The sequence below is a fragment of the Gymnoscopelus braueri genome (assembly GCF_963280865.1).
Source record: "Gymnoscopelus braueri genome assembly, chromosome: 9".
In the NCBI taxonomy this organism is placed as follows: Eukaryota; Metazoa; Chordata; class Actinopteri; order Myctophiformes; family Myctophidae; genus Gymnoscopelus; species Gymnoscopelus braueri.
This window is the reverse complement of record NC_137610.1, coordinates 31661126-31680203: the sequence shown is the minus strand read 5'-3', so window position 1 is coordinate 31680203 and position 19078 is coordinate 31661126. Positions and strand designations below refer to the sequence as shown.

Here is a 19078-nt window from a genome sequence, read left to right as displayed (position 1 = left end):
TAGCCCACAAATGAGACGCAGAGTAGACATAAATTGTTTATATTAAGCATTAGCAAGGAAGGACCAATCATATGAAGATAAGGTTGACGATGTGCAAGTGCTCCTTTAAAAAATGGACGGGCACTTATTTGAAGTTCTGTAGGGGTGCAGGGCAGGTCGAGGCCAGATTATACTTCATCATACGGAAAATAGGCATTTAGGTGCAAAGCACCTAATTGTTTTCAGTGCACAACATCGTCTTACAAAGGAGTATAAGTTTAAGCATTAGCTTCCTCCCACCCACCTATGTGATTGAACCCCTTCAATCACAGTTAGTTAGCATGCTGAAATAGAAGCCCCTGTTGTTGCATAAAACAAACAAACAAAAACGTTTGAAATCTTGTTTGATCGATGATGTCATTATTAGGCTATATTTTTAACTATCAACTATCTATCACCTATCACCTGACAGAAAAAAAGGTGAAATCTTCCTTTAATACCCACCTTTTATCTAATGACCATGGATTTTTGAATTTTTTTATGCCCACAAAGTTAATGCCCCTTTTGACAAAAATATGAATGGCTCCAATCTTACAGCTTTAGAGACAAAATGTAAATGTCTATTCATAGACTTGGAGCAAGTCATTAGTCAATGATCATTATGATTAGCGAGTGCCATCTGGGTTCGAGTATATTATCTTTTTCCAAAATGTCATACTTTTAAAGTCTAGAAGAAGCACGGGCATCAAAGTATTGATGCCCGTGCTTTAGAGGCCCAATCCTGGTATGCACCTTTATTGATGCTAATAAAGACAAACACGCACGCACACACGCACGCATGCACATACATCACAGGAACCAGGGTTTTCCCTGGTATTCATCAGCCCACAGTGTATCCCAAGGTTTTGTTTTGCTCCATTAAAGCCTCACTCACACTGCATCCAGCCAGCCTGTCTCTCTAAGTGCCTGTACTCGCCTTGCTACATGATCTGAGAATATGAATTAGGCCGAGATCTGTGTCGCCTCTGCAAGAGATAGGGTGAGCTTAAAAACAACTCTGGCACGCCGTCTCGCCCTGTACGCGCATTTGGCATCGCATTTGATTTAGACGACTGGCATATAACCTCCCCTTTTTCCAAACCACAACAGATGCTTCCTCGTTTCAGACATGGGAGATGAAGATCTTTTATTGATGTTCATCCGTGATGAGGAAACAAACAAGGATGTAGTGTGCAGCATACAAAACAAACTTAAGACTTATCATTTCCCACCACACTGCAAAGGGCAGTGGACCAATTCAGAAAGTATAAATAAATAACACATCACACCAATCCGCCATCAACGTCTTGAAATACCTTCAGATGTCTTCACACAGAAGATTTACATTTCTTGAAACTGTCTTGAAACGTACTTGCCTCTATAGAAGCGAGATAAATGCAAATCTAAGTAACTTCATGAAACATCTCTATGAGACATCTAAACATTTAGAGATAGCTGGGAACAGCGTAAAATCCTCAGTGTTCATTTATCCATTTGTAACCAAAAGTAATATGTAACCACTCTCAGAGTTAATTTATACACTGAGGATTTGAGTGGCTCAGAGATCTACCAGCAGCGAGGTCAACACAGTGACAGCTATTGTCCGGCCAATTAGTTTGCACGCAGTGTAGCTACTGAAGGAAGTACGACGAGACAGCTTGATGTAGAGCTCCCTTCCCCCAGCTGTAGAAACCAAAGTGTGGGCAGCAGAGAGAGATGACTCCTCGAGACTGTTTGCCTGTTGGCATCTCAATGCTCCGTTCTGTTCTTCCCCCTCGTCTGTGGGTGGCTTCTTGCGGACAATGCTAATGCTATGTAATATGGAGTGAGTGAGCCTGTGGACATGAGATCATGATCATATTCAGAGGAAGTCGTAGGACCGAGGACGAGGAGGTGGGGGGGTGCGTGCAGTTAAAGGAGTCTCTGTGTCTGTACTTTTCTAGTATAATTTTCAAATCATCACTTCTTTACTTCCATTAAGGTCAAGATAAGACGTATTAGCATATGATTCCTCATTCTCACATTGTAGCCTCCCTCCACAGTCAGCCGATGTCTGATGCGGTCTTCTTCTCATGCAAAATTTACATTGCCTACGCGACTGGCCAAGGACCCCGGAGACCTCAAATCAACACTGGTCTGGGTGTGACCTTGTGTGGTTCGTGGAAAGAAAGAAACTCACGTCACAGATGATATCGAACGCTAGTACTTTCTGATTACCAATGAGCTGTTTTAGGGAGGAAGGTCACAGCAGGGGGAGGCTCAGGGGGCCACTGCTGTCTTCATAAAGGCTTACATTCTGAGGAGACCTTGACCTTGTGTTAGCGCTGACTCAGTCCCTAGTGGTACGTGGTGTGTAGCTGCTGTGGCTGCTGTCAGCATATCCACACATAAGGCAAGGCGAGGGGAGCTGTGCACGGAGACGTACATTACCGTTACGTGACCTGGGCTCTTTTTAAGTAAGAAAAAAAAATATTGATATGCCTAATATATAACACTGTCCTCCCTAAAATGAAACCCTGGATATTGACATGTAGGAAATAGAGATCCATTTCAAGGATTTTGAGAGTGAGTTCCTGGTACAGATGTAATACAGGCGCCAACAGCCATATTATACTGTAGGACTATTGCTTTTATTGAGACGCCACAAAAAGCACTGTCAAGTGTCACCGTGATAATCTCAGCTATATGAGCCATCACGGGAAGCATTGAGATACACACACGGCGACCATTTTGCACTTACATTATACACGTCGACCCTACTCCCGAGTATAACATAAGAACAAAATGGCCTCCGTGTTAATAGTCGACTGAGGATTGTGAAATGCGTAGGTTTCTTTGTTCTTCCATTACAGCGAGGCAATGATTTTGTCTGCGCCCCTGGCATGTACCTTGGGGAAAGGAGTGACCCTGCTAACCTTATGTACAGGAGCAGCAGGGCTGTCCATGTGACATGGTGACGCTCATTGTCTGCCCAACGCTATTAATATACCAGTGAAGTCACCCTGCAAATACAATAACTGCTACAGAGGGCTGAGCCCGGAGCGTCCCATAAGTAGGGTTTTAGTAATGCAGCTAACAGTCTGACCAGCAGTGGTCACTCAAATGTTTTTACTTAAGTAAAAGTATCAATACTGCAATGTAGAAATACCCTGTTACATGTAAAAGTCAGGAATTCAAAATGTACATGAGTAAAAGAACAAAAGTATCAGTATCAAAATGTACCAAAAGTCAATTTCACAAGTTTTCAAATTATGATTAAAAACCTTTTTAAAATATCTACAAGCTCACAATGCGTTGCATCGCAACGCATTGTGTGCATGTAGATCGGCTATTTTCAAATGGTCTAAATCAGGGGTTTTCAACTGATTTTGACCCAGGGACCACCATCCTGACTAAGAGCAACCTGGGGACCAGCACTATTGTGCGTGGTGGGTCATCATAGACCCACCCCACACAATAGTGGTGGGGGGTTCATGCACCACAGGGAGCTGGAGAAAATAGCTATAATATCAATATAATATCTAATAAAATACAGTGATTTTGTTTGAATATGATGGAATATGATTAAGGATTAACCCCAGCAAAACAAAGGAACTGCTGGTGGACTTCAGGCGTGACCCGCCCACTCCCCCGGCCCTGGAGATAAATGGACAGACAATAGAGCGCGTTGAGGAGTATAAATATCTTGGCACCACCATCGACCACAAGCTCGCTTTTAAGACCAACGCAGAGAATATTTACTCTAAGTGCCAACAACGACTGTTCTTCCTGAGGAAGATGAGGAAGCTTCAGGTCCGACCATCAATCCTGCAGGCTTTCTACAAGTCCTTTGTGGAATCCATCATGACCTTCAACATCACATCATGGTTTGGTGTGATGCGTGCCTTCAACCGGAAACCTCTCGACGACAGGGTTGTTAAGATCAGTGGCAAGATCATTGGGAAGGACCAGGAGCCACTCAGCAGCATCCACAAGAAAGTAAAAAAGGCCTCTCAAATAGTTGAGGACAATACACACACACTTCACACTCACTACAAACTGATGCCCTCAGGCCGTCGTTACAGAGCTTCGAAACTCACAAAAAGGGGCTCAGATAGCTTTGTACCTACCTCCATCAGACTGCTGAACATGGTCTGGTGGAGCCCCCCCCCTCCCCTCCCTCCCCCCTCAAGCACATTGGACTATTCCACCTGATGGACGCTACTAGTGAACACGTTAACACATAGGTTGCAATATAATATATTATTTTTGGGCGGTGAAACCGCCCCTATAAGTGAGATTTGGAAAAATGTACATTTTCCTGCACTGTGATCTGGGCCCAGGAAATTAGTAGAATTATCCTGCGCTGTGATTGGCCAATCACAGTCTATTCAGGACTGTGATTGGCCAGTGTCACATGACACATGTGCATAGCCCTATATAAGCAACCATAACTTTTTTACAAGTTATGGTTTCGTCCATCATAAAGAGTGTTTCAATAAATGTATTTATCTTTTGTACATGATTGGTTGACTCCATTCAGTATTGTGATTAGCTAGCAAGACACCGCCCACTTCACACAGGGTGTGAGCAGTAGTTTTAAATGTACTTTGTGTCTTTTATAGTGACATAGGTATATATGTATTGACTATATGTATGTTTGTCTTTTTTAACCACTACACAAACGAAGTTCCGAAAGGAAAATAAAGTTGTTTGAATTGAATTGAATTGATTACTGTGATTATGGTAAGCTCACATTTCATATCACACATAGAATACAGTAAGAACTCCTGTAATTTATTATTTTTTTAAAAACGTTTTTAACCCCTGGTCTAAATGTGGCTGAATGTGGTTAATGTATGTTTTGTAATAATAATCAAAATCTACAAAGTAACTAGAGTTTTCAAATAATTTTAGTGTAGTAAAAGTACAACATTTTCCCTCTGAGATGTAATGGAGTAGAAGTAAAAGTACAGAAATTTTGAAATACCCCAGTAAAGTAAAAAGATACCTAAAAATTGTACTTAAGTAGGCTACAGTAAATGTACTTAGTTACTTTACACCACTGCTGACCAGTGACATCACAAGGCCAGAGGAAACAAGCTGCATTATTCAGACTGGACCAACAATCTGTCTGATCTTTTTGGGGGCAAAAGTGGCCCCCTATTTGGATCTAGGCCTACATGTTAATATAAACGACAGTTTATTGTACCAGAGTTTGTACCATTCGGTCTTGCCAAGCTGCATGAATGTATAAATGCACACATTTGTTGGTTTGATTCCTTAGGGCTGGGCGATATTGAGAGGTAAATAAAACGAAGTGAAAAGGACATTTACTGTGTGCTGGCTGTTTTCTCAGTTTCATGATATTGTTGAGCCGTGCACCTTGAGACTTTGTGTTCTGTTGTGGGCATTCTGCTTTGCAGTGCTTTCTCTCTGGGAGATATTGACAAAATCAAATATCCCAATATCTTTTACCTAATACCTCGAGATGACTATTGGTGCTTCACAAGACAATTTTGACAAAAGATCATTAGTAATGTGGATGTGATGACCAAACAGGTAGAGGCATTCATTGTTAGAACAGAGTGTATTCTCCCACCAACTTTCAAATCATGGGTTAATGATGTTATGCATCATTTGACTTTGGAGAAAATTCGCTACTCCACAAGGGGGTGTGCTCTGAAATTTTACACCATCTGGCAACCTTTTTTAACATATATAGAGAGACTGAATGCTGCTGACATTAATGACCAATAAATTGACCCCACTGAATTTGTTTTTGTATTATATTTTTTGTGTATTTTTTTAAAACATTCATTTAAAATCTTTCTTTAATAATATATATATTCTACTGTGTATACTTTATTTATTTTTTTATTTTTTGACTTGTTTTCATTTTTCATTGCAATTGTGTCTTATTTGTTTGTATTGTCCTTTGTTTTAATGGTACAATGAGATACCAGGGTTGTGGCTCTTTCGGAGCGGGAACTTTGGGGGGGTGGGAGGGGTAACATACATTCACTGTTTTTGTATGCCCTTTATTATAGACCTGTATGTGAAAATATAAAATAAAAAAACCTTGAACAAAAAAAAAAAAGAACAGAGTGTATTCAATTCAAATCATTCTATCAATACCGTAATGCAGCCATTAAGAATCTGTTTATTGGCCAGGTACTGTATGACTTGGTGCATTGCTCTTACAAGCTATATCACAATTATAACCAAAATACCAGACACTATCTAGTCTCATAGCACAATATCTATGTTATATTGCCCAGCTCTAATTCCTTCCTCACCAGAAAATACACATAACACTCTATGGAGGACATGACTTACGACCAGATCCTTTAAATATTGTTAAGAGTCAACTCCCTATTCCGGCATACAGCCAATACAAAAAAGGAGCCCTAATTTAAAACGAATTATTCCTCTTCATCTTCAACTACCAAACGCCACTGTAATATGTGGTGGGAAAAGCAGTCTGAACCAGTAGGTTCAAATTAAACTCTTATTTTATCAAAATAACCTCCACTTGATGGATGTTGACATGATGTTTTCTGCCTCGTACACAATAGAGAAATGAGAGAACAAGAGGCTCCTGTCAAAGTCCTTCACCGTATTCTTTTATAATTTCCCACACAGCCTCCTGTGTCCCTGTCATACATAACAAAAGAAAAAAATGAAATACGTGGAACTGGAAAAAAAACAATTCAGTGAAGCACTGTGGGTCACTGAGAAGGTTAATTTCTTAAAGAATGGAACCTTTCTAGGCAACTATTTGCTTTTTAACCTCAGCCTTGAACCGTGTGGATTGAAAATACTCCCCCTTTGTGAGGGTAAACAAATCCATGGATTGAGCTGAGTGTCTATTTTAGTGTTCCTCTAACGCATATAGGCTCTTCAGACATCCTTCTGTGAGGCTGCTGAAAGATGCCATAATGTACTGCGACATGTATGACGCCGGTGTGAAATAATGTAAACGTCACTCAATGGCCTAAAACACAGACACTTCTCATACAGAGAGAGCCAAGCAGCCAGTGTCATTGCTTAATAAAGCACTGAGTGGCTTTATGCCCCCCCCCCCCCCCCATACAATCAAATCAAATTTGTCTTGCTCCGACATGTTTTTGTTTGGACTGAAGTAGGACCTACACCACACTCATCACACACCAGTAGCCCAACTTTCAAATTGTATTAGCTCACTTTAGGGAGGAAATTCAATCGGCAACACATGGTGGAGAGTGGCCAACCCAGAGAAGGCTTTGATGTAATCTAATGTGATTCTCTTTTTCCTCACCACAGCTTAACGCCGACACGCCTCCTGTTTACAACCTCGGCACAGCGAGTTATTGTACAAACTCAAGGCAGCTACTGAAAATGTAAATACAGTGTTCTGTCAGGGGAATAATAACAAAAAGACAAAGTTCAATTTCCTCCAAAATGATTTGTATAGCACCTACATAGTGTACAAAGAAAAGCTATTGAGACGAATCTCGAAATGCAATTACAATCCGGTTGGTGGTGAAGTAGAGCGGCACTCAAACGCTCCTAGGATTACACAACATGGGAAACAAGTAAGCTTTGGTTTCACAGGTCTGAACTTAATAGCATTGATCCAATTAAGCAGAAACAACCATCCAAAACGCCTTGCAACTTATCGCTATTTGCAATCTTATGCACTTCTGCGATTCCCAGTGCAGCACGCTGAAATCAATTACTTGCTAATCAATCAGGTTTTAGGGACATCCAATCATCCACTAACCGAGCAAGGGAGCAGATACTATAGTTAACACAGGCTAAATCGATGATGGAGGAGAACCATTCTATTTTTAGTAGCAGCTTTTACAAGGCGTATGGTGGCAAGCTGAGTGGGAACATCATAGTTCAATCAATGAGAAATGTAATATGACTTATTCCTTTTTATAAAATCAATGATAAGAAAGACCCAGCCGAACCAGATGGATTTCAGTCGTGACTCCCACCACCAACCCAAACAGAACAACACAGCCAATTATAGGCCGATGGTGATGTGGCATTTTCCTATTCCGGACAGTGCTATTACACTGTAACAGTGGAAATTTCCTGGAACATACAAAATGCATGGTCATTGTACACTTATTGCTGCTATTGTCAGCAATAAAAATCAGAGGTTTAAGGACAGTTTATGCTTTGTGTGACAAAAGTGACGTCAAAGCGACAAGAAAACAGACAGACAGACACGTCATAAAATGTTGCATTCTCGGATTGGTTGGGAAGACAAAGTAATCTCCATTATGCGCGAGACCACATTCACTTCCTAGTTTGCGTTTTATGGCGATGATGTCGGCAAGTCGCAGACAGTAAGAATGCTCAAAACTGAGAAGGTTGTGAGACACGTAGTGCGACGTGTTGCTCGACACTTGACGTTCGAAGAGTAAATTGGCCTTTACATGCCCCTCCTAATCAACATACACCAGTGGAGATGGTGAGCAGTTTCAAGTACTATACCTTGGTGTACACATCACCAAGGACCTGACTTGGAGAATGCACACAGAGACTGTGGCAAAGATGGCAATACAACACCTGCACCACCTCAGGCAGTTGAGAAAATTCTGGATCTCTGAAATCCTTCTACTCTGCTATCACCCAGAGCAGCTGATGGGGGGCATCCCTGTATGTAATGGGAATAGCTGCTCTCAGAGTGCGAGTTCTGCGGAAGGTGAGCGCACCACAGGACATTCCCCCCCGTACCTGCACGACGTATACGACAGTGTATACGATACCCATTGCTGCTAAGAGGTTTTTAAAGATGGTTAGAGTGTGTCTAATCTATCCTTTTTTTTAACCATATTTTTTACTTATTTTATTTTTTAATTACAATACAGCATTATCTCTATTATTACTTGCTTGTATCTATTTATATTGATTGAAGTTGTTAGCACATTTTTGCGGAACATACCAACATTTATTTTGCTGCTTGTACCTGTATGAGTGAGTGAATAAACCCCTCTTGATTGATTCTTGATTCAAAATTCAACAAATTCATTGGCTCATGAAATTATTTTGAAATGGATTAATTTTGGCATTAGGGTCGTGACAGTTTATAAAAGTCTATCTATAAAAGGCCACCTAAAATTCAAAGACTGAAAAATACAAATATGTGAAGCTGGAAGTCATGAGGTTTTCACATAACAGCACTCGTAAGGTCCTTACACACCCGCGAATATGCGAATATACGCAAAATTCAGACTCATTCCGAATAATTAAAAGACGCTTTTTCGCTTCGCGAAACTGATGTGGACGCTTGCATTGACTTTATAAGGTTTTTAAAAAAAAACGTATTTATTCGCATGAAGAATTCGCCCCGGTGTGTAAGGACCTTTAGAATGTATTTCGACCCACCAATGGATCACTACTACTGCAGAGCCACTGGATATAGTATACAGTATATTTCATCATCTGAGACTAAATACAATCTATCAATCTATAACCTTTATCATACACAGTAAAATCCAGGCCTATACACCAAATAGGCAGAGGACCACGGGCTAACTCCAGCACGCTGGCCGTGCAAATTCAAGACGGCCATTTAATAAAGTCAGACGCAGAGTGGCCCGACTTGCTGAATAGTGCATCGATCCCTCCCAGGACCCTGTCATCACTGTGGCTCTCACAACCATATGGGCACCTGGAGCAAAGCAGATGCTCATAAATTTAGATGAGATGTTTCAGGATGATGTTTTGGGGCACCCCTACCCTACAAACACACAAACACACGCACGCACGCTTCCCCAACATTACATTACATATATACACATTCAGGCAATTCAGGTGACTCAACATACTGTAGAGGCCACTTCACCCTCCTATATTGAGATTATTCATTAGTTGAGATATCTTAACTTAAGAAAAATAAAGGTAAGCTAAAGAAAAGATGTGTGAAGTTGATGTGTAACATCTCAAATCAAATCATGACAATCTAATCATGTGCATAATATTTATGTGCCTACTACTAGTATTGATTGATATAGTATGCCTGTGTCTACACTAGAGGACTATCAGCCACTATCTTCTCAGGTGACTGGGCTATCTTGAAATTACTTCATATGTTTTTACCATGCAGAAAAACCTGAACTTTTCATATCAAAATATGGTCAAGTTGTAAATGGTAAATATAAGACTTATTTTACATGATACAGTACATCACTAAACTGGTGATGATATGGGACGATTAAACCTACTAAAATTTTATGTGATTAATTTCATGCTGACCGATAAGTTGATTAATGGTTTCACCCCTGGTTGCAGAGACCACTGATGATGCCAACAGCCAGAGCACTCTCCTCCACCCCGCACACACAGAGAGGATGGTTTTATATGAGCAATGACAGATGACAGATTCATTTAGAATTCTGTGCACATCTTGGTGTAGTACATAAAAGCTGCTTAGTTATGAGCAAGGTTGTGACTGAAAATCATATGGTGAATACTAAGATGTTATCCTTAACCACCATAACCCTACAGTACTGTATGTACTTTATTGGCCGATGTCCCGCAGGGGTACATACTTGGCCATCTCCTTTTTGCCCTCTACACCAAATGTATTCACAGAAGACAGCTTATCTACAAGCTCACTTGCAGCTTGTAGATCTGCTATTTTCAGCGAACGTTCACCTATCTTTGCAGAATCGTTGCCTATTGTAACATGCCCAGAATAGGGATGCTAGGCTTCATGTGGTTAAGCCATATGACCAAGTCCTGCCTACTATACTTGGAAGCAAAAAATCATATCACAAATCAATCCCATTCTGAATATCTAGATCTACTACTGCACACACGCTTTATTGCGCATGCAGGTGTGTGCGCGACTGTTCGCACAAATCCCGGCCAAACCGGAACTTCTGCTCACCCTATATACAATGTATGTGCGGACACAGGTTTTTTTTCCTCCTAGAGCGGGAAAGAAATATTCACATGCAAAAGCACAGCGTCCGTGCGCTGTCAGTGTCACTTTTAAAAAGTATAGTAATAAAAGTAAAAATGTTAGGCCACGCATTTTGCCAGTGGTTCCTCTGTTTGATGAATGGTGAGGGCAGCAGTATATAAACTACTCTGTAACCAGAGGTCATGCCATTGAGCCCCCCGTGGCCACCAGGTTACCTCTTAGCAAATTGTTATAGTAAAAAAATAAGAGCCAGGCAGAAACATTGACAAATAAAAAATACACAAAAACCAACATGTCAGCAAGCACCGGGAACACTACAAGGTGGTTCAGGAACACAGGTTTTACACTGTCCAAGGATATCACTCCCTTTTCAGTCATATACACCAGCTGTAGATATATTTATTATAGTTGTGTGAGGTCATTGGGTGCTTGTACAGTATATCCATCAGTTAAAATGTTGTTTTTTTCCTTTCCTTTTCTGTTTAACCACTTTCCACCTGGCATCCCTATTTGTCATTACAGTCAAACATGTTTTATTTGTTTTCATAAAGAGTAGAAATAAAAGATCTACAAGATCACAACGCATCGCAATGCAACCTATACTGTGTTGAAGTACATACTGTAGGGCTTAAGTGGTCAAGGACAAAAAAGAGCTTTACTTAAAGTTTGTGTCTATAATGCATTATAATACCATTTATAATGCATTATAATGCACTTATACGGCTTCATAACATTTGTTATAAATGTTTATAATTATGCATAACAACTTATAACAAAAACACTTTATAAATGACTAAGTTATAAGGTAAACATACTGATAATGTGCTGTTCCACTGACCAGCACTTATAATAATTCATAAACCTTGTTATGAGTTGTTATGCATAATTATAAACATTTATAACTAGGGTTAGGGTTAGGAAACCAATTGGAACTTGAAAAATTGATTGCAAAATTTGAAACAGAATTCAAGCTCTTACCCTCTAATAATGTGGGGAAACAGTTAGATGCCGCCCGTTCAGCTCTAGATCAAATACTGACAAGGGAAGCAGAGTCCACAATCTTTACTGCAAAGCATCGGCTCTATGAATCAGGAAATAAACCCGGCAGGCTCCTGGCTCGCCTTGCTAAAGGTAAACAAAACTCTAATATTATATCCTCCCTTAAAGATGACAATGATATCAGCCATCATACTTCTAAGGATATAAATAGAGTTATGAAATCTTTCTACCAAAAGTTATACTCATCGGAGTGCGGGACCTCGGATCAGCAAAGGAAAGACTTTCTCGATAAGATAACGTTCCCAACACTGTCAGAGGAACATAGAGAATCCATTTGTAAAGTTATTACAGAGGAAGAAGTACTCGAAGCAATAAAAACCCTTAAAGGGGGCAAGGCCCCAGGCCCAGACGGTTACGGACCAGAATTTTACAAAAAAATGAGCAAGATCATAGTAGGCCCTCTGAGAGAGATGTATGCTGACTCATTTCAGAGGGGCAGTCTCCCCCAAACCCTGAACCTAGCTAATATCTCTCTCATACTTAAAAAGGAGAAACCAGCTGATATGTGTGGTTCCTATAGGCCCATTAGCTTAATAGCAGTGGATAGTAAAATACTCTCCAAATTGCTTGCAAGGAGGATTGAGGGACTGATGCCTCTTATAATAAATCCAGATCAGTCTGGCTTTATACAAGGCCGACACTCGGTTACTAATGTAAGGCGATTGTTGAATGTTATACAGCACTCTTATCAGATGAAACGTAAAGTACTAGCAGTGTCGCTTGATGCCCAGAAAGCATTTGATAGAGTTGAATGGCGGTACCTGTTTGATGTTATGGAGAGGTATGGACTTGGAGGGAATTTCCTTAAATGGATACAAACTATCTACCACTCACCTGTCGCTCGTGTCCTTACCAATGGTACTTGCTCCGAGCCTTTTCCCCTGGCTAGAGGCACAAGGCAAGGGGACCCCATAAGTCCATTACTATTTGCCGTCGCGCTCGAACCGCTTGCCGAGGCTATACGGTCCCATCACGATGTGGAGGGGGTCTCATTTTCGAATGGGGGTACCCCCCATAAAATAGCTTTATACGCAGATGACATTATACTGTTTTTGTCCTCCCCGAAGAGGTCGGTGCCAACCGTCCTCTCAATCATAAAAGACTTTGCCGCTATCTCGGGCTACAAAATTAACCAAAGTAAATCTGAAGCTATGCCATTGGGTACTCTGACCAAGTCAGACATCCCAATCAACTTTCCCTTCAAATGGACCACCTCTGGATTTACGTATCTTGGCATCAAAGTTTCCCCCAATTTAAAGGATCTGGCACGCCTGAACCTGGCCCCGGTCATTAGGGAGGTTAAGAGGGACTTGGAACGGTGGCATGACCTCCCATTATCATTTCTGGGACGAACAAGTCTAATAAAAATGAATACTCTTCCCCGCCTCTTATACCCTTTACAGATGCTTCCTTTGTGGGTATCAAAAAAAGATGTCAGAGATCTGGAGAAGGCCTTTTCTAAGTTTATCTGGCATGGAAAAAGACCTAGGCAAAAGTTTAAAATTTTGCAGTTGCCAACGAGCAGAGCTGGCTTGGCCATGCCAAATATACTTTTCTATAACTGGGCCTGTCATGCTCGCTTCATTTGGGAATGGCTCCAAGCCTATTTACACAATAAGAACTGTGTGGACTCGTGGGGCTGCTCACCAAATTCACTATGGGCCCTTGTAACTGGTAATAAAGATAAAATCCACAGAGAGATACGAGGAAACCCAATTATCTATACTTCTATCAGAATATGGCGACAGATTAACACCTATGCAGGCAGAGGAGACCTAAGGTCACTGCTAACACCCATTTCTAGTAATCATGAATTTGGCCCAGGATTTAGCTCGGCAATCTTCAAGACCTGGCATTCTCGAGGGCTTAGAGTACTGGGTGATTTATTCAAAGATGGTGTTTTGATGTCGTTTCAGCAATTACAGACGCAATTCAATCTCCCAAGGGAACATTTTTTTGTTTTTTTGCAAATACGTCACTATATTAACACATTACGTTTGCCCCCACAAACTGGATCCCTATATAGCAAAGTGGAGGACCTCCTATGCAAACGTGGTGATGTATCACATTTTATCTCCTCCTTCTATTCCTTGTTGTACTCGCTGGACTCCCTGGAGGTACAATCCATCCACAAGTGGGAGAGCGATTTTAACAATGTATATATCGAGGACGACTGGCAAGAGGCCATTGATTCTGTTAAAAATGTGTTCACCTGTAATAGATTAAGAGAAACACAATATAAAATATTTCACAGGCTGCACATCACACCTGTGTTACTAAACAAAATGGACCGTTCAAGATCTCCTTTGTGCTCTAAATGTCACACAGATCTTGGAACCTACTACCACTACTTTTGGGAATGTAAGTGGATATCTAGGTTTTGGGGCTCCGTGGCACAAGAGTTAAGTGGCATCTTTGGGGTTAGGATAAAGAAGGATCCGGGAGCCTTCATTCTGGGACTCCCTTCCAAAGAGATTAATCTGACACCCCCACAATTTAAGTTACTTGACAAATTCTTATTATTAGCTCGTAAATGCATTTTAATCAATTGGATCAAGGATAAGCCCCCTACCATACAACTTTGGTATAAAGAGATCTTTGGTGTACTCCCCCACGAAAGACTGTGTGCAGTACACAGAGGCAATGAAGCCTCGTTTCTGAAATTGTGGGCCCCACTAATAGACTACTTCCCCGCCGAAATCTCTCGAATCCTTCTAAAAGGCCAATGTACTGTGGGCCGGAATCCTCCCCTTAGATAGGACAATGACGATTATGCCGATGCTTAAATGTGACTATGAGCTATATGGAGTGTTGTGACCTGTCCTAAGTGCCTGGCTATGCTATGCTTTTTTTGTTTTTCGCTGTAAACTGATGATGTTGATGAACAATGGAATTGGAGGACCCCCCCCCCCCCCCCTTGTTTGTTTGACCATGTTTGTCATGTTTGTTAAAAGTATGTCCATGTCAGTTGCTGTATGTGGAAAAATGTTAAAAACCCAATAAAAATATAAAAAAAAAAAAAAAAAAAAAAAAAAAAAACATTTATAACTAGTGTTATGAAGCCTTATAAGCGTATCATAATGCATTATATGTACCTTTTCATTTGTACCTTTTTGGGAGAGTGTTGGGTGGGAGGGAGGGTTTGTGTTTGTCTTGTGTGTTTGTTTGTTTGTTTTCTTTAAGAAAACTAGAAGGGTTTCTTTTATCACTGTTTATCCTTATCCTGTAAGCTGTGATAATCCTTGAATAAATAATGCATTATAAATGCGATTATAATGTATTATAGGCCCGACCTTTAACCCTTTAAAATCAAGAAAGCATCTGTGTCATTTTAGATTTTAGCGTTGGCCATTCAAAAATAGCAGATCTACAAGCTCGTGCATCTGCTATCTTTGGAGAAAAAAAACAAAGTCTTGAAAGTGTGAGAACCATACTGATTTAGAAGGCATTTGTAGAATCGGCCTCAGGTCTAAATGGGTTAAGTAAAGTGTTACCAAAGAGCTTACTCATGGCATGCTAATGAACAAAGTAGGGTCACCATCAGGGCAGGCTGAGGGGATTGAAAACTTTGTTTCCGTCCGTGCAGAATGTTTACGTTGGCATCATTAGATTTGTTGACAGGCCCCGTGTTTCAAGAGGCTATAGAGGCACGGGCTAATAACAGCTGTGAAAGTCATTATTATCGGATGCACAATGCGCTCAACACCCTGACAATTACACCCTCCATGTCGATGTTCCTCAAGCAGCACTGTGAAGTGATTGAAAATCTGCATCTGTTTAATCTATGGTGTCAGTGAGGGATTCAGAAGGGAAACAGAGGCGATTGCGAATAGAGACATCACAAAACCAATTTCAGGGTATTGTGCGTTCTGCACTGATGGAACATGGAGGGGATGCAATTTAAAAATGGCCTCTGATGTGTTCATTCTTTTATGCTGTTATATTGTTATATTGATCTGTGAAATGTAATTTACGAACTCAACCATTTCCAATTTCTTTTAACTGCTTTCTTTCTTTCAATACCCATCACATTATTATTCTGTTTCCTTAAATGAGGTATGGCACTGCAACGACCCCATGCTTCTGAAAGAGTGCTTAACTACAAAAAAATATATATATATACATGCTCCCACACATTTCCATTCTGTTGGAATGAATCTACATTTTCTCAATAACTCCACCAAATTACAAAGTATGAGGATAATTGAGACTAACCCTAGCTCGCTGTGTATATACAATGCAGATCAAAATACCAATTCCCAAAAGGCCACTGGGTTTGATGTTGCCCATGTGTATGAGACAGTAAGTGGCATAACCCGGCCCTGGAAATGGCTCTGCTCAGGAAATTGACTGTCACCACTGGGGACACTCACGTGGAAATCACAGAATCCACCCCATGGTTACAAACCAGGCACATTCTTTGCACACCCTGAAAAACAAAGTTCACCTACTGCCAAACTGCAGCCACTTTTATGGTTGGCTGGTTGAAAGATGGTCCCTGAACTGATGGAATTGGAATGGACTTGTATCAGGACTTGTTTACTAAAGATACGTTTACTGCTGAATATGACCGACATGAAACACAACATTGTCTCATGTACTACAATTCACTATGAGGGAACACAACTATTCCCTTTTCACGTCAGTTCAAATGAGTGTTTTCCTATAGTGTAATCCATCTAGTCAAGTCTGAGCCACAGTTACCACCTGAAAACAAGATGCTACAATGTCATCCTCTGTCAGCCACAAAACAAGGCCTCCATCACACAATATAAAGGCACTGCAGAAGAACAAGGAAAACAACAACAACCTCTAACTCAGTTTGAGGAAAGATTTGAGCAAATGGATTACATTTACAAAACAGAATGACACCAACAAACGTTAAAGGACATAGTGCGTTACAATAATACAGTATATATATTTGCATAAGAGGGATAACTAGGTAAACCTACAAGAACTACTATGTATGTTAGCTCCTCAGACAGTTGATTTTTTTTAAGAGTTTGTGAGTTTGAGATGAAGAGGAAAAACTCATTAAAACAGTGATTTAAAAAAAAAAGTAATTCATTTCAGAAATTGGAAGAAAATCTGAAAAGATAAAACAAAAACAAAAAAGAAATAGAAAAACTGAACTGTCGAACCGACTTTTCTCCACAATGGAAATATAGCATTTTGGCAATATATTTGTCAGCTAATGGTGGATCACCTGCCAAAGTGGTTGGCAGCGTATACTAACACACCAGCCACAGCACAACATTTACCAGCATTTGGCTGGTGGTTGGTGGTAATAATTTCCCATGCTGTTTCCACACAGCATGGACAACTACTGACTGTGTCTGTGCAATACTGACCACAAGTGAATAAGTAGGCTACAGTAAATGAAAAAGTATACACTTGACAGAAATCAGGCAACGTTCGCTGATTCTAATACGATGCCGGCTATTTGCCACCTTAATCACCTCAAATCTATGTCATACTTTGTTTTACAGTAGCCGATCTACAAGCTCACAAACCATCACATTGCGATGCATTGTGAGCTTGTAGATTGGCTATTTTCGATATTTGTTTAAGAAGAATACAAGTGACATTTTGAAAACCTTTCAAGGTCTTTGAAAATGTTCGGCTATAATTACATGCCCAAAATAGGGAAGCCAGGTTGAAAGCGCTTACGGCTAATTTATACTCAGAACAACTGATCTTCGACGCGTTGTTAGCTCGAATATCGGTTGCTTTCAGCAAGCGATGCCGGCATGTGACAGAGTATAAAATTAAGCGTTACTCCACAGAGCATAGACAGCCACTGACCTGGGGTCTGCTGCTGGACCATCTCAGAGAGGTCCTGGAGGCGGACCAGAAGGAGCAGGGAGCCGGCTCCCAACAGCAGGAGGAACCACAGGGAGCAGTACAGGGAGCAGGGCAGCTTCATGGCCACCACCAGCAGCCTCTTCCGCCCACGCAGAACATCCAGAGCCCTACAGTTCACCTGGCTCATCCCACTGCAGCCCAGCCTGCACAGCCTGTGGAAAGAAAGACGGTTACAATGTTAAATAATGTATACTTAGTTGCGCAGCTGTGTTTTATAAAACGAAAATAGCTGATCTATTAAGCTCACGATGCGTTGCAACGCGACACACTGTGAGACTGTAGCCGGCTAGTTTCTTTTTTTCTTTCTTTTTATAAATCAGTCTAGAGAAGACCTGAGGCTCTCTATGGACAGAGTACGGTGTGTTGTATTGTTGTTCAGTGTTCCCGTTGCATTGAATCCAAAGTAGCAAGTATGAATGATAGGGTTCCATAACACACATTCATGTATTGTACTTGGCAAGTAAAGTGATTCTGGGAAAGGTAATACATCGGGGGGAAGAAACCACCACAAAGAGACATGTGAAACATGAAAAGACAACCGGAGGTGGAGGAAGGGTGGAGGTTTGACAGGGTACACACTGGTAACACTCTGTGGTCTTGCTCAGCTAAAGCAAATCGATTCATGTGCATCATGATGACAGAATATTGTGGGACTGTGTGAAGACAGGAACACAGCATACACAGCATGTGACATCAACATTCTTGTGAAACGGAAGCTTGTCCACTGACAGACGGCAGCTTGTCCACTGACAGAGCGAGAATCTCTGAGAAGAAACGACAACTGGCAACGCTATGGTAGACTTTAAACAAACAAAATACAAATACATCTCCAGGCTTATTTAATAACATTAACACAGAGTTTTGTTTTTGTAGGCCTGACGGGAAGGCAAATTGTCTTTTTTTGATGAGACCCAGAGACCCAGAAGCACACAAACTAACATGACCTCTTCTTACCTAATCCAGGAGTTAGAGTTGCAGTCAAAAGCCACTGACTAGAGCAGAGCCCAATTTTTTTTAAACAGCCCTCAAGTTTGCTTCCTACAGTAGCTAAGGGGCACCTGATCTTTGAAGGCTGACTGAGACCAAATGGATCAGTGCCTATGAGAGTAATGGCTAGAAGAAGACCGGAGACGTCAATGCAAACCACAAGACCGCAGCCAGCGTAATGATACATGACAGTCAGGGATAACCACAGCCAGCGTGAAACACATGGGCGCAGGACACGGAGCG

General features: G+C 41.0%; 1 protein-coding gene across 2 annotated transcripts in view; it reads right to left on the bottom strand.

Moving 5' to 3' along the window:
* Nucleotides 1-19078, bottom strand: part of LOC308092587 (carbohydrate sulfotransferase 8-like) — a 75545-nt gene that overhangs the window by 35245 nt on the left and 21222 nt on the right. For both annotated transcript variants that reach the window (XM_080438585.1, XM_080438586.1), the window contains exon 2: nucleotides 17789-18000. In XM_080438585.1, the coding sequence (XP_080294711.1) occupies nucleotides 17789-17975 (187 nt within the window). In that variant the 5' untranslated portion in view covers nucleotides 17976-18000. The remainder of the gene's footprint in view (nucleotides 1-17788; nucleotides 18001-19078) is intronic.